Source organism: Marmota marmota, unplaced genomic scaffold, assembly GCF_001458135.2.
Source record: "Marmota marmota marmota unplaced genomic scaffold, marMar, whole genome shotgun sequence".
Lineage (NCBI taxonomy): Eukaryota > Metazoa > Chordata > Mammalia > Rodentia > Sciuridae > Marmota > Marmota marmota.
The window spans coordinates 5,723,669-5,737,537 of record NW_026000222.1 but is presented as its reverse complement, the minus strand read 5'-3'; the positions used below and the strand labels follow the sequence as shown (position 1 = coordinate 5,737,537).

The 13,869-nt window shown below is 57.8% G+C and overlaps 1 protein-coding gene across 3 annotated transcripts in view; it reads left to right on the top strand.

Moving 5' to 3' along the window:
- The window catches only part of LOC107150872 (c-Maf inducing protein), a 199,920-nt gene that overhangs the window by 167,273 nt on the left and 18,778 nt on the right, over positions 1-13,869 (top strand). For all 3 annotated transcript variants that reach the window (XM_048792682.1, XM_015496024.2, XM_048792683.1), the window contains 4 exons: positions 49-129; positions 3,158-3,261; positions 4,432-4,536; positions 10,203-10,556. In XM_048792682.1, the coding sequence (XP_048648639.1) occupies positions 49-129; positions 3,158-3,261; positions 4,432-4,536; positions 10,203-10,556 (644 nt within the window). The remainder of the gene's footprint in view (positions 1-48; positions 130-3,157; positions 3,262-4,431; positions 4,537-10,202; positions 10,557-13,869) is intronic.

Here is a 13,869-nt window from a genome sequence, read left to right as displayed (position 1 = left end):
CAGGCTGTATGGACGCTCCAGCTGAGTTGACCCACCTTCTCTCCCCAGCACTGCAGAGAGCGGCCCCGGTCCATGGTGGTCATCGAGGTGTTCACCCCCGTGGTCCAGAGAATCCTCAAGCATAACATGGTGAGTTCCTGACCCCCGACCGCCGTGCCCCAGCCTCCCAACCTCCTGCCTTCCCACAGATTTAGGGGATGGGGTGGTCCAGCAGTCTGTTCAAGGAGCTGGAAGTTTCATGCACCCACTTTCCTTGACTCAATTTTCTTCCATTAAGGCCACAGGAAGAGTCTTTTCACAGTTGGTTAGAACAGCAGCAGCACTGGCTTAGGAGGCACGTTCTGTGCAAAGCAGACCCAGGGGTGGGGGGATGCACGCGTCTCCAGGACCTGAGGGTGACCCTGTACTCTGGGCTCTGTTGAGCAGCTTTCTCCCAAAGAGCAGTGTGGTGGGGGAAAGAGCAGATCCACGGTGGAGAGCCTGGTGACCAAGCTCAGCAGCAGTGACTCTTGTTGACAGCGTGGACCTGGAGATGAAATGATGGAAACCGTGCACTTTACCCCCCCCCCCCAGCAGCCCATCACCCCAGTCTCACCTCCAGAAAAACCTCACACACATCCCAACTGAGGGCCCAAACCATCTAGCCATCCAAACCCGGGAGATGAGAAGCTGACACAGGAGAGGAGCCTAAGAAGACTGGCAGCCAGACATCATGTGGGATCCAGGAGGGGACCCCAGAGCAGAAAAGGGACATTAGGGGAAGTGATGGAAATCTGGATGAAGTATAGACTTTACAGAATCAAACTGCCCAGTTACAGGATCCGGCGTTTGTGATCTGTGGCTCCGAGGAGCACAGGGAAACAGGCTTCGTCGGCAGGGTCCACTGACCGGCCACTGAGGCCTAGCTAGAAGTAAGATATTCACAGATTTCTCGCACACCTTCTTAGAGCCAGGGAGAATGCCTGCGGGGTCACCAACCTCACAGCGAATGCCCAGGAGCCTGGGACCCAGAAAGGCCAGGCGGTGCCCCACCCAGGTCTATGGGTGGGGGCCAAGGAGCAGGCAGCCAGGGGGCCCATTCCCACCCACGAGGTACTGTGCCGGTCTGCAACCTGGACGCTGAGGTCCCTGCACAGGGGAGCACCTATTCTCTGCTCTCAGCCATCGCACACCCTGATGGAGTGTTGCTTTTTTCTGAAATCCTCTAGATTTGGGGCAAATTCATCTTTTGTTTTCCAAACGTGGGAGGGGACACCGCATGCACTTCTCTCCAGGACAACAGGGTGGGGAGGGGATTTCTGCCTTGACGTGGGCTCTTCCAGCTTTAAGGAGGAGCACTGTCTGCTCTGGCCAGCTGGGAGGACAGGGCCTCTTCCTGCTGGCGTGTGGGGTGGTGAGGGTCCAGAACAGAGGCCTGAGTTTGGTTTGGTTTTGTTTGCAAGGGGTCTAACTTGTCAAAGCAGAGCCACGTGCCCAAGGCACACGTGCCAGGCGATGTCTGGGACACACAGACCCTGCTGTTTTGCATACTCCATGGTAGTCATTATTCACAGGGACATCAGGGAAAGAGTCAAAACTCTGCCTGTTGTCCTTGCATTTTCTCAGTCTCACAGCCCGAGTGTTGCCCACCTAAGTTTCCTGCATAGAATCACAACTGCTGCAGGGCACACCCGAAGTCAGCAGAGGCCATGGTGGTCTGGCCTCAGGCACGAGGACCCCAGCACTCCTCAGCGTCAGGCCTCAGCGTCAGGCACTGTGGAGCGTCCACATCCCACATCCCACAGGTGTCTACTGGCTAAACGCCACAGTGGGGTCAGGAGAGAACTGCAGACAGGACCAAGGAGCACGCACTGCTCTTGGGAAGGACCAGCTGTGGGCAGTGGGGGCTGGTGGGGCCAGACCTGGGGTCGTGGCAGCACAGCGGAGCATGCAGAGCCTTGACCTTCGTTCAAGGTCGCTTCTTCATGCTCAGTGAGTGGCCAAGGCTGCGCCAGTGTGAGCAGGCACTGCCCCAGTAGTCTTGGGGGCTTGTGCAGCCCCTCTCACCCCAGAAGAGGCAGCAGCAGCCACAGCTTGGAGCCCTGCAGTTGGGGGGCCCAGAAGGGAGGTCTCCTTCTGCCTTCCTGTTCTGCAGGTGAGAACCCTGATTTGGTTTTTTCTCTGATGGATGGAGCGCTTGCAGTGTTGGGATGGAACCTAGGGCCTGTGCAGGCCGGGCAAGCGCTCACCACTAGTGCCCCTGCCATCAGGTGGCTTTCTTATTGGGTCCCCTGGTGGAAGGCATAGGATGAGCTGGGGGGTAGCAGGTGTCCCCCAGTGTCCTGCTGCCAGCCACTTGTCCAGAGAGCTTGGGCAGAATGGCTCTGGGCTCTCCCGGCTGGCTGCCCAGGACACCAGGCATGTACTGGGAAGACCAGGGTCATCCAGGTGCCTGGCAGCCCCAGGACCCCCCAACACCCCCATACACACACCACCACACTGCTCCTCCCACACCCTTCTTTGAGCAATAGCACCCCCTGTCTCTCCCATCTGCCTTTTGTCCCCATGCGCCTTTGGTGGTGGCTCTCTATCCAGGGAAGTGTCATCAAACATTCCTTAGTTGGGTCCTGGAGGAGGGAGGCTGCACCTGGGCACTGTGGGCCACCTTCCCACCTGTCACTCCCTCACTCTGGGGAAGGAGCAGGTGTCTCCTTACTAAGTGTGGTGGTTTGGGGACTCAGGGAGCTACTTTGTCTTGTGCTACTTATCTCTTCCACACCCCCAGCAAGTCCAGAGTCCTCCCCAAGTCGATGCCTGCACCAGGCACCTTGGCTTGGCTGGACTGAGGGCCTCAGATCACAGCTCAGAGAAAGCAGGGGCCAAGACTCCCGGGTGGCCACAGAAGTGTACCTAGCTTTCTGGGGCTGTGGGAGGCTGGCTGGGCTTTGCAGGTCCCACGTGGTCCTGCAGAGAGAGGAGGGGCTGAGCCCGGACAGCTCCTGTGCCATGGGTCATCAAAGGCGAGAGCCAGGGCAGTGCTGGTTCTCCAGGTGACTGTGCTGAACCGTGCACGAGCTTTCTAGAAGCGGGGCTTCCCGTTCTCTGTGCACTCCAGCAGAGCCGGACCCTACCCGCTCCAAGGTGCCTCCCCAACTCCCGCCCTCTGCTCTGTGTGCAGGACTTTGGGAAGTGCCCGCGACTGAGGCTCTTTACTCAGGAGTACATCCTCGCCTTGAACGAACTCAACGCGGGGATGGAAGTGGTGAAGAAGTTTATTCAGAGGTAGGTCTCCCGTCTGGCTTCTTCCCCTGGCCTGAGAGCCCGCTTCCCTCCCTCTTGGCCCCAGCACTCCATTCCACGACGCCCAGGGGAGTTGGGTGGTGTTCCGCAGCCCTGTTGTCTTATCTTTACAAGGAACTCCACTAGATCCTCCCAGCCCTGTGTGGGCTGAGCTGCTTGCTTGTGGGGTAGCACTATGCCAACCTCTCTAATCCTATGTCCTCCTGTATGGGCAGGGGCCATGAGATCTGCATGAGGCAGCCCCTAGCATGGTACGTGTTGCTCAGTAGGCACTTGGGAAGTGGTGGAAGTCCTGAGCAAGTGCTGCCTTCTCCCCAGGTCCCTCAACCCTTGTGCCACCGGGTGGTTAAGAGAGGATCTTACCCTGGTGGTCTTAGAGAATCAGCAGGACTTACGGCTACCTCCCACTCGTGACAATGAGGCAGCCGGCTACTCTTGCTCTTGCCCATTTCTGAGGTTCAGGCTTTGCCCGCTTGCTTTTCTTGTATTATTCTTCACTTTTCTCTTCATACTTTAGCTTCCTTATCTCTAAAATGAAACCCCAAGTACCCACTTCACCCTGTGAGTGTGGGAATTCATTGTGGTTAAAACGGTTCTGAAGTATCCCACCTGACCCTCCAGCGCGTTTCCAAACCCAAGTGCTGCTGTGTCCTTCTTCCAGAACCCTGGGGACCTCGGGTTCCCCTACAGCCCCCTTCATGGTTAGTGGAGTTTCACCAAGTGAGGCCTGTCTTGGGAAGGCTTAGTGACTGTCCTAGATCCATGCCAAGCCCAGATGACCATAAAATTTTCTCTTCCAAAAAAGTACACTTTTGAGAGTACAGTGGAATGTTAGTCGTGACTACTCCAGAACCAGCAGGTGCAGGTGTGGCTGCCCCGGGACACGCAGGCACCAGTGCTGTCTTTCTGTGAACCAGGAAGTTGATGCTCATTGTCACTCTGGAGAAGGGGCCTGTTTCCCTCATGTGACAGCCACTGACACGGGGGAGCGTGCCAGGCCACTCAGCTGGGTTCTGCTAGGCACCCTGTGTCTGTTGGTTGCAGCCAGAGCTTGGCCCTCTGCTGCCCACCTGTGTCACTACCAGGTCAACTAGAGCAGCCCTGAGCCTGGCCCCCCACAGCTGGCTCACCCTGCCTTCCACTCTTTTCCAGCATGCATGGCCCCACAGGGCACTGTCCCCACCCCCGGGTCCTGCCCAACCTGGTGGCCGTGTGCCTGGCTGCCATCTACTCCTGCTACGAAGAATTCATCAACAGGTCAGTGCCACCCCGGGGGGGCATGGGGGAGAGGTCACCAGGGAGGTGGAAGAGCTTCTGCTGGGCTGGACTCAAGTTTGCCAAGTCCCCTGGGCGTGTCAGCCGGGGGCATGGCCCTGGGAGGATGCTGAGAAGGCGAGCGCTGCGTCTGTGCCAGCACCTGCGGGCTGCCAGGTGACCGGCTCTGGGAACCAGGTTGTGTGCTGAGGATTCTGACCAGCTGGTGTGCAGCGTGAGGGGGTGCGCATGTGTGAGTGCACGTGTGTGGGTTTGTGCACGTGGCACGGGCTCACAGTGAGGTCTGTTCCCGGCCTTGTCCTTGAGAGCACAGGGCTCTTCTGGCTTTTTTTGGATACCTGTCTCAGGCCAGGCATCGTTCTCGGTGCTGGAGATTAAGTGTGGTCACCACTCCCCTGGCCCTTTGAGGCCTGGGTTCTATCCTGCAGACCGGTCAGCAGCAGGATCGTGTCAGTTGGGAAGGAGGGCTGTGCGCGAGGTGAGGCAGAGCAGGCGGGCAGCAGGGGACCGGAGGAGGTCCTGCAGGGCCTCTTCCTGGAATCAGATCCCCCAGGGGCTAACCCTGGATCCGGATGCAGGTGGAAGCAGATGCAAGTGCAGGTAGAAGGAGACAGGGAAGAGGGGACAGCTGGTCCAGCTGAGTTAACAAGCAGGTGACCACTGCAGGACAAGGTTAGTCATCCCCTGAGGGCCGACACTGGTGTTCTCAAGCCCCTTTCCTTGCTGGTGGAGGTCTAGTCCTGGGGTAGGCCCACTCGGGTACCATGAGTTCACGAGGAAGTTTCTGCAGTGATCTCTGGTCATTGGAGGAGATGTGGCATGTGTGTATGATGGTGTCTGCTTCAGCCACCCAGTTGTCCAGACAGTTCACTGCACAACTCCAAGGAACCAGTGTCCCGGCCCCACTGTAGCTGGGGATGCAGCAGAGTGGACTTTGGTTTTTCTCAAAGAAAAAGCAGTCGAGCACTCGGAGTCACAGAGACTGTCAGCTTTTCCGTTGCTGTGACTAAAGGACCTGACCAGAACAGCTGCAGAGGAGGAAAGGTTTATTTGAGGGCTCACTGTTTCAGAGGTCTTAGTCCATAGAAGGCTGACTCCACTCGTTGGGGCTTGAGGTGAGGCTGAATGTCATGGAGAGAGTGTGGAGAGGGAAGCGCTCACATCATCAGGAAGCAGAGAGACTCCACTCACCAGGTACAAATATGTACCCAAAGCACACCCCAGTTCCCACCTCCTGCGGCCACACCCACCACTCCAGCTACCACTCAGTTAATCCCTGTCAGGACTAAGTCACTGATTGGACTAAGATTCTCACAACCCAATCATTTCTCCTCCGAACCTTCTTGCCTTGTGTCACCTGTGAGTTTTTAGGGGACACCTCACATCTACACTATAATAGAAACCCTGGGCAGACAGGACTTCTAGAACAAGTGCCATGCTTTGAGGGATAGAGGAAGGAGTGGGAAAGGGGCCTTGGTGAATCGGGGTGTCCCTGAGGCAGAGCGTTAAAAGGCAGGGCTGCTGTCCTTAATGCCTTCAGCCCCAGGTCCTGGTGTTCAAATGTGACCAGACCCTGGGGTTAGGGCGTGGAGGACAAGCTGGTTGTTCCCAAGTGCCTGTCCTAAGGCCTGCAGCATGGATAAGAAGAGAAAGAAAAAAATACAGAAGAGGAAGTCAGACAGTCCCCCGGCCACCCAAGTCTCCCCTGTACACACTGGTGTTCGCTTGCCTGGCCTCGGACTCCAGCTCTGAGGCACAGATGCGCACAGGACACCCCAGGCTCCTGTCCTGGCACCTGACTCACCTGACCTGCAGGGTGCTTTGCACACCTGCGCTAAGGTGGCGGTGGGTCAGGAGCAGAAAATGGTGAACGCAGGGCTCCGTAAGGCGCCTGGAACAGGAGGCAGAGGACAAGGAGACTGGAAATCTCTCCCTGTTCACACCTAGGGGAAGGTCAGAGGGGAAAGGAACAGAGTTGGACACTGCGCTCGCTGCCTCTCAGGGGGAGCAGCCCCGCCAGTGCCCCACCTGCTCCCTTCCCCAGCACTTGTTCAGGGGCCACCACGTGCCAGGTGCTGACGTTGCCCAGGTGAAGCAGCAGTGGCAGGTGAGCACGGTCCAGCATGGTTTGATCAAGGCAGTGAGAGATGGGGCGGAAGGGGCACCATTGCAGTCTGGCTGGGGTCTCAGCCTCCTGGGAAGGTTTCAGACAACTGGAAAGCAGAGCCAGACCTGTGAGCTGGCGGTTCCCCTCCTGTCTGTGCTGTATATTCACCAAAGACATGTGTGAGAATGTTGATGGCGGCATGGCTTCCAACAGCCCCAGACTGAAATCTTCCCCAACTCGAATGTACCACAACAGTAGAACAGATAAATAAACTGTGTCCTAAGCAAATTGGCAGATGCTGCAAGCACTGCACAAGGATCCATATATAGTAGCAGGAATGAATGAACTAGTGAACCTCGCTGAGCGCATCATACCGAGCACAAAAAGTCAGACCCAAAGGATACCCTCAAGGCTGGGCAAAACTAACTATGGCGGCAGGCTGCAGAATGGTGGCAGGTAGCTGCCAGGCTCCTGGAAACAGTCCGCACCCTGCACGCTGCTTTGTGTCCTCAGTTTTCCTCCCAGGGGGGATTTGGCAATGTCTGGACACAGCTGACAGCTCTCTATCCCTAGATGCCAGGTGAGTCCCATTGCAGAGCCCCAGCCGGGGTGCTTTTGCACGGGGAGATGTGTGGAAATTACCTCTGTGCCCAGGAGTCAGTCTCTCTGCTGACCCTGGCAAGTTAGGCCCAGCTGACTTAGGCCCTCAGAGGACACGCTCCCCAGCCCTGTGGCCAGCGATGCCACGTCACTTGAGGGCAGTTGCAGCAGGGATACTGAGGCCATGGAAATTGGCAAATGCTGCAAGCCAGGGTGCCTTTTCCTGCAGAAGTGGTTATTAGACGTCACCGGCATCCTGCAGTAAGAACAGGGTCCCTAGGCCCCATGGGCTGCCTGCGGTTCTGATAGAATCGGGGTGGTCTGGCGCTGTTTGCTTGTCCTTTGACTTGCACACCAGAGCTGAGAGCCCCTGCTCCAGGGAGACCAGGAAGGACCCCCTCAGGAAGGTGCTGTGTAAGCTGAGACCTCCCGGCTGTCAGCAGGGCAAGAGGCAGGAAGCAGGTGATCCAGGCAGAGGGAGAAGCGCACACAGGGCCCAGCAGGGGTGGATGAAGTTGCCGGGGTCACAGTATTTTCTGTGGGTGGGCCTTGAGCCCCTGCCTCAGAACCACCTGGACGGCCACTTTCAGATGCAGATTCCTGGAGGCGGCTCTTGTGGCGGGGTGCCCAGGAATCTGCATCCCCCACTCCTCAGGTGATGCTGCTTCACAGGGAGGGTAGAGGCGCCCTGCAGGGCAGGAGCCCAAGGAAGTTGGTGTGAGTGGGGCAGAGAGCGAGCAGCACAAAGTGGCGCAGGAGAGGGAGGCAGGCCCAGGCGTGGCCAGACCTGCGGAGCTCAGCTTCTTGACCTTTGCGACTGACACTTTCCTGGGGATGGTCTTTAAAAGCAGATTCGGGTGCCGATCTGAGGGGCTCCCTGCTCTGATAGTCGTGCCATGGTGGGGACCACTCTTTAGCACTGTCTCACTGGCAGGATTTATTCTGAGAAGGCTGGAGAGTCAGTGTGGGTTGGAAGTGAAGGAGGCCCTCGTGTGATTTCAGTGCCAGAGGTTCAGGTCACGCGGCTGCTGGCTGCAGGATGGGCTGGAGGAGACGAGGGGGGCCTCAGGCGGCTCCTGAAACAGGGAGGGGGCGAGACGGGTTCTGCCACCTCCCCCCAGGCTGGCCTCAACTCCCTGCTCAGCACAGCTGAACCCCCTCAGAGCCCAGAGGAGTCGGGGTCCCCACCAGTGTTGCCAGTTCCTCCAGATACCCCAAGACACTCATCTCCAGGGAGATGTTCCTGGGCTCACGTCCCTCACACCCCATTGGTCAGTCCCTCCAAGATAAAGCTGCAGCGTTCTCTAGGCCTTCCGCAGAGCTCCGGTGGCACATGATGTACTCACAGGCACAAGAACAGACAGCTCGACCCAGGTTAGCGTGGCTCTCGGGAAAATCACCCATCAGAGCCAAACAGCCTTGAAAATCCACTCCCAGGCCTAGCAACGCAAAGGACATGGAGCGCTGAGCATCGGGGAGCAAACTGGGTCTGAACCAAAGGAGACATTCGGGCTGCCCCACCCCCCACAGGCCACACACAATTTTCCATCCACCGCAGAGTTCTTGGACGGTAGCCAAGGGATTGTTTTTTCCCCCAGCAAAGTTTAAAGCATGTTTATTAAACACCCTTGGTGGGCTCAGCTCAGCCCTGGCTCGTGGCAGGTGCTGGGTGAATTCAGACCTTCCCTGTGCGTGGAGTCTGAGACTTGCACAGGGCCCCTGGTGCTGCTACTCAGAGCACAGGTGCAAGAGTGCGGGAGGCACAGAGGACATGCGTGGGAGGCGCAGGACATGCACGGGAGGGTCTCCTGGGGAGGCCTGGACAACCGCTCAGTCAGGTGGAGCGAGGATCTCAACCTTGACCACACACACCGGAGCCTGGAACATGACTCGTGTCCAGAACTCACCCGGATATTCTGATCTAATTGGACTTTGGGGTGTTTGAAGTGCCCCAGGTGATCCTGGTGTCCAACCAGGGTGAAAGCTGTGGCTTAGAGTTCAGTGGGAGGAAGAAATCAAGGGAGACTTCCTGCAGGAGGGCACCTGCACAGGGTCTGAGGAGGTCTTGGAAGAACCTGGTGGTGGGCGGAGCCTGGCTTTGTATCAGAGAGATCCAGTTTCAAATCCCAGCTTCCTTGACTCAGGGAGGTCATTTGACCTCGGGAATACTTTCGGCACCAGTGTTTGGAGCATCTGTGTAGCAGCACTCAGCACAGTGACAGCCTGTGGGCACCAGCCCAGGATACCCATTGCTGCTGTACCACCCCGGTGGGAACCAAGTGCATTAGGAAACACTCAGAGGAGGGGTTTTAACCAGGTCAAGGTGCTGACGAGTCCTGTTGAAGAGGCCTAATTTTACCACTTGGCCCCACATTTTCCAAACAAATGTGACATTAATGATGCCATGTTACTTCTAGTAACACCCTGGGCAGGCAGCTGTGATGGACGTGTGATGGGCAGTCTGGGGTTTGGGAGCCATTGAAGTGGGCTCCTGAAAAGTGGACGGCAGATGCTGGCCTCTCTCACCTGGCTGGGGTGGGCGCTGGAGTGGGACCTAGGAGGACACTGGCTTCAAGATGGGGGTGGGCATAGAATCGTTAGCAGGAGAGGACCAGGGAAGGCATTCAGTGGAGGTGAGCCCCAGAGCCTGTGGCTGTCTCAGAGACGCTGGATCTGTGGGGTCAGCAGGTGTTTTGAGGCCACTCTGTGCCAGGTGTGGAGCCAGATTCACTGCTTCCTGTCTGCAGGGCTGTCAGTGAGTTCCTGGAGCAGGGATGAGGGCGGTGTTCCCTCCAGGCCTTGCCGTGGGGACTGGGGAGGCACTTAGCAGCCTGGTGCCTTCTGCATCATGAGCACTCGTAATGACGTCTCCAACTGCCGCCACCCCTGCCTCCGAGCATGCCAGGCCGTTCTCACCTGCCTGCTCCTCTTCTTCCACCAGCCGCGACAACTCCCCCAGCCTGAAGGAGATCCGGAACGGCTGTCAGCAGCCCTGCGACCGGAAGCCCACCTTACCTCTGCGCCTTCTGCACCCCAGCCCGGACCTGGTGTCTCAGGAAGCCACGCTGTCCGAGGCGCGGCTCAAGTCGGTGGTCGTGGCCTCCAGTGAGATCCACGTGGAGGTGGAACGCACCAGCACTGCCAAGCCAGCCCTGACGGCCAGCGCGGGCAACGACAGCGAGCCCAACCTCATCGACTGCCTCATGGTCAGCCCCGCCTGCAGCACCATGAGCATCGAGCTGGGCCCCCAGGCTGACCGCACGCTTGGCTGCTACGTGGAGATCCTCAAGCTGCTGTGAGTGTCCTGTGAGCCATTGCCAGGGGGGACTAAGGGATGCCCCCTCTGCCCCTGGGCTCAGCCACAGTTGTTGACGTGCCACCTGTGAGGTGGGGCAGGGTGGGTGTGTGTGTGAGTGCACGCACTTGCTTGGGGTCTGGAGAAGTGTGCACAACCAGTGTGGCTGGGCATGGGTATACAGACACCAGAGTGAGTTCACACAGCAGAGTCTGTGAGCACACACAGGAGTGTGCCCGGGAATGTACACATGTGGCGTGCATGCATAGCTGTGTGTGTGTGTGTGAGTGAGAGAGAGAGAGAGAGAGAGATTACATGGACATTTCTGCACGTTCTGGTTTGGGTTTGGGTTTGTTCTGAGCTTGTGACTGTGTCTGCATGACTATGGTGTGTATGGGAGTAGACTTCACATGGATTTCTCCATAGGGACCTACTGTGAGTGTCTCAGTGTTAAATGCACAAGTAAGGGTGTGTCTAGGCACTTGTCCTGGTGTTGTGCATGAGTATGCGTGTGTGCAATTGTGTGTGTGTGAGCAGGTGTTTGTGTTTAGTGTGAGCCATGCGTGTTTGTGTTGGTGTGTGGCAGAGTGTGTGTGTGTGTGTGTGCGCGCATGTGTATTGAATTGTGCCTGCGTAGATGGTGGGTATGGAGTCTGTTTGGGACTGTGTGTTTGTGCCTGTGTGCCTGTGTAGCTGTGGTCATGTGCCTTGTGTGGGCCGTGCACATAGGCGCCTTCTGTAAGGGCAGCATCTCTTTGGCATCAGCTCTACTGGACCATGCTGAGGTCCAGGCCTTGCCCTGGCTGAGCTCCTGGTGGTCCCTGGAGAAGGAGCGAGGTTCTGGTCTGCTCTGGGTGGCACTGCTTCCAAGCTGTGTTCTTTGGTCTCTGTCCGTCTTGGCTGTGAGTCTGGAATGGGCAGGCTTGTTCCTTGCCCCCAAGGGCCTTTCCAGCCCCACCATTCACTCTGCCAGCTCAAGCCCTTCTCAAGCAACGTGGGCTTGGTTCCTGGAGCCATCTTTGGGGCACCTGGATGGCCCCTTGGTTGGGCCTATGCTGAGGCCTATGGCCCAGGGACCAGCTGATGTCTGGAGACACCCAGCAGGTGGCTCCCACAAATCCCCTGCTTCAGAGTAGTGCTCTGTCCTGCTCTCTGTGGAGCCAGAGCCACAGACCTGCATGTCCAGGTGCAGTTGGCTGCTGGGCTTCCCAGGGGGATCGGGCACGGCTGCATCGTCACTTATGAACCAACAGTCAGTGCCTGCCTGTCTAAACCAGGGGCACCAGGGGCCTCTCTCAGGGGAGGATCCAGGTACCTGGGCTGTTGTCAGTGTGGGCAAGGTTCCCTGACACCCTCTTGCCATGCAACAGTGTGGCATTTGCTTGTCCCCAACTCGTGGTCATGTTGCTGCCTATAGTGTGCCCAGGGCTTTGAAGGGAAGGCCAGCTTCCAGACACCTGGCTGGCTGGTGAGGTGGCAGGGAGGGGCCTCAGATGCCCCTTGCTTCCAGGCAAGCACTGTGGTACCTACAAGATGAAGCCCTGCATGCTCACACGTGTGTGTGCGCACACGTGGGCTTGTGGTTACAAGTGGCTTCCTTGGTTTAAAGGAGGACACGGAGGCAACATCCCCAAACAGCTCCTCTGCCCCAGTGTTGGCCTTGGCCAGGAAGAGGCAGGGCCCCAGGGTCAGTGCCAGCCTCCCATGTGGGTCCAGCCATATACAGAGCCCATGAGGGCACCACCACACCCAGGGACACCCCCAGCATGGGCATTCCCAATGCTACTAGTTGCCCGCTCTGCCCAGAGTGTCCTCCAGGCAGGGCAGAGTTCCGCAGGGTTCCCAGCCCAGGTCCAGGTGGCCTTGCTCAGCTGCCTTCCGCCCCCTCGAGGACTCCAGTCTTGGACCTCCTGGGTCCTGACTGGAGCTCACCTGGCGTTGAGGGCTTGCGTTTCATCACATGCTGGGTTTTCCCTTCCCACATCGTGGGAAGAAGGCTCGGTTCTGCTAGGCTTTGGCCTGCCTACCCCATTGCCACTGCCAGGGCACAGGCTGGGGTTGGGGTTTCCTGGTGGGCAGGCCGGGTCAGAGGTCTCTGCAGAGTGGGGTTAAACTCTCAGAAGTCTCTGAAGGGGAGCTAGGAGCATGCTACAGTGTCCCCTGCTTGCCTGGTGGCTTCATTTCCTAGCTAGCGTTCTTTCTTAACCCAGTGGGCCACTTCAGCTCCTGGCACACTGGGGACCTCAGACCTGTTCCAGCCAAGCAGCTGCGCACCTCAGAGGGCTGCAAGTGTGACGCTCTGAGAAAGTACATCCAGCCCAGGCTCCGTGCCCCTCCTGTGTGTCACATACTCCTCGTGAAGTGGGTGGGCCTCCGAGCCTCAGCTCCTGGGCTGAGAGGTGCAGTGCTCATGGCCACCTTGGCCATTGGTGAGAGAAGGAGGAGACGGTTCGCGCCCTACATAGTAGCCATTGGCACAAGGTGGCACCTGCAGATGGGAGTCACTAGAATTTGTGAGCACAGCCATAGTGTCTGTTTCAGCCACAGTGAGAGGCACCCTTGGTTTAATACAGTGCTTTGGGGGAGAAGAACCAGTTCGACCTTCAGCAGACACCTGGATTGCCAGGAACCTCCATATGGGCGGTCAGGCGCCGCGGCCACGGGACTTCTCTGCTGTGTGGCCGTGTCAGCATTCTTGGCTGCCTGGGCCTCCGTTTTCTTGGCTGTGAAATAGGTGGCTGCCTGCCTTGGAGGTCTCTCGTGAGAACTTGGGGATGTGGGAGGTTCCCATGCTGGCCTCCCGATCTTGATAAGGGTGAATGGCCATCAGAAATACTGAATTGCTGCCCAAAGGACAGTTCAGTGTCAAGTAGACTTAGAGTGGAATTGAAGGTTTTGTGGGGTGAAGGAGGCTGTGCACACTCAGCCTTGGCCAGCATGGCCCCCTCTGTCCACTGGAGAGGACAGTGCTGGTTCCTGGGAGTGTGGGTCAGCACAGCCCACACTGCAGCTAGAGAGGAGCGGGGACAGTGTCAGAAAGGCACAGTACCTGAGTCGTGGCTGTGTGTGCTCCCACAGGAAGGCCCCCGCGTCATTAGAATGGACACTTTGCAAAGTAACCAAAGCCGTAAATCATCCCTGGAGACCCTTGGGAGTGCAGTCAGGATTGATGCCAAAGGCCAGCTGGGAGGCCGGCTGGCTTCTGTGAGGGAAGGAGCTGGCAGGAGAGCAGGCCCACGGCCTCTGGAAGGTGTAGTCTCATGGGCCTTTCACACTTACCTGCTTGCTTATTCTTTTTTATTGGGGGGGGGGG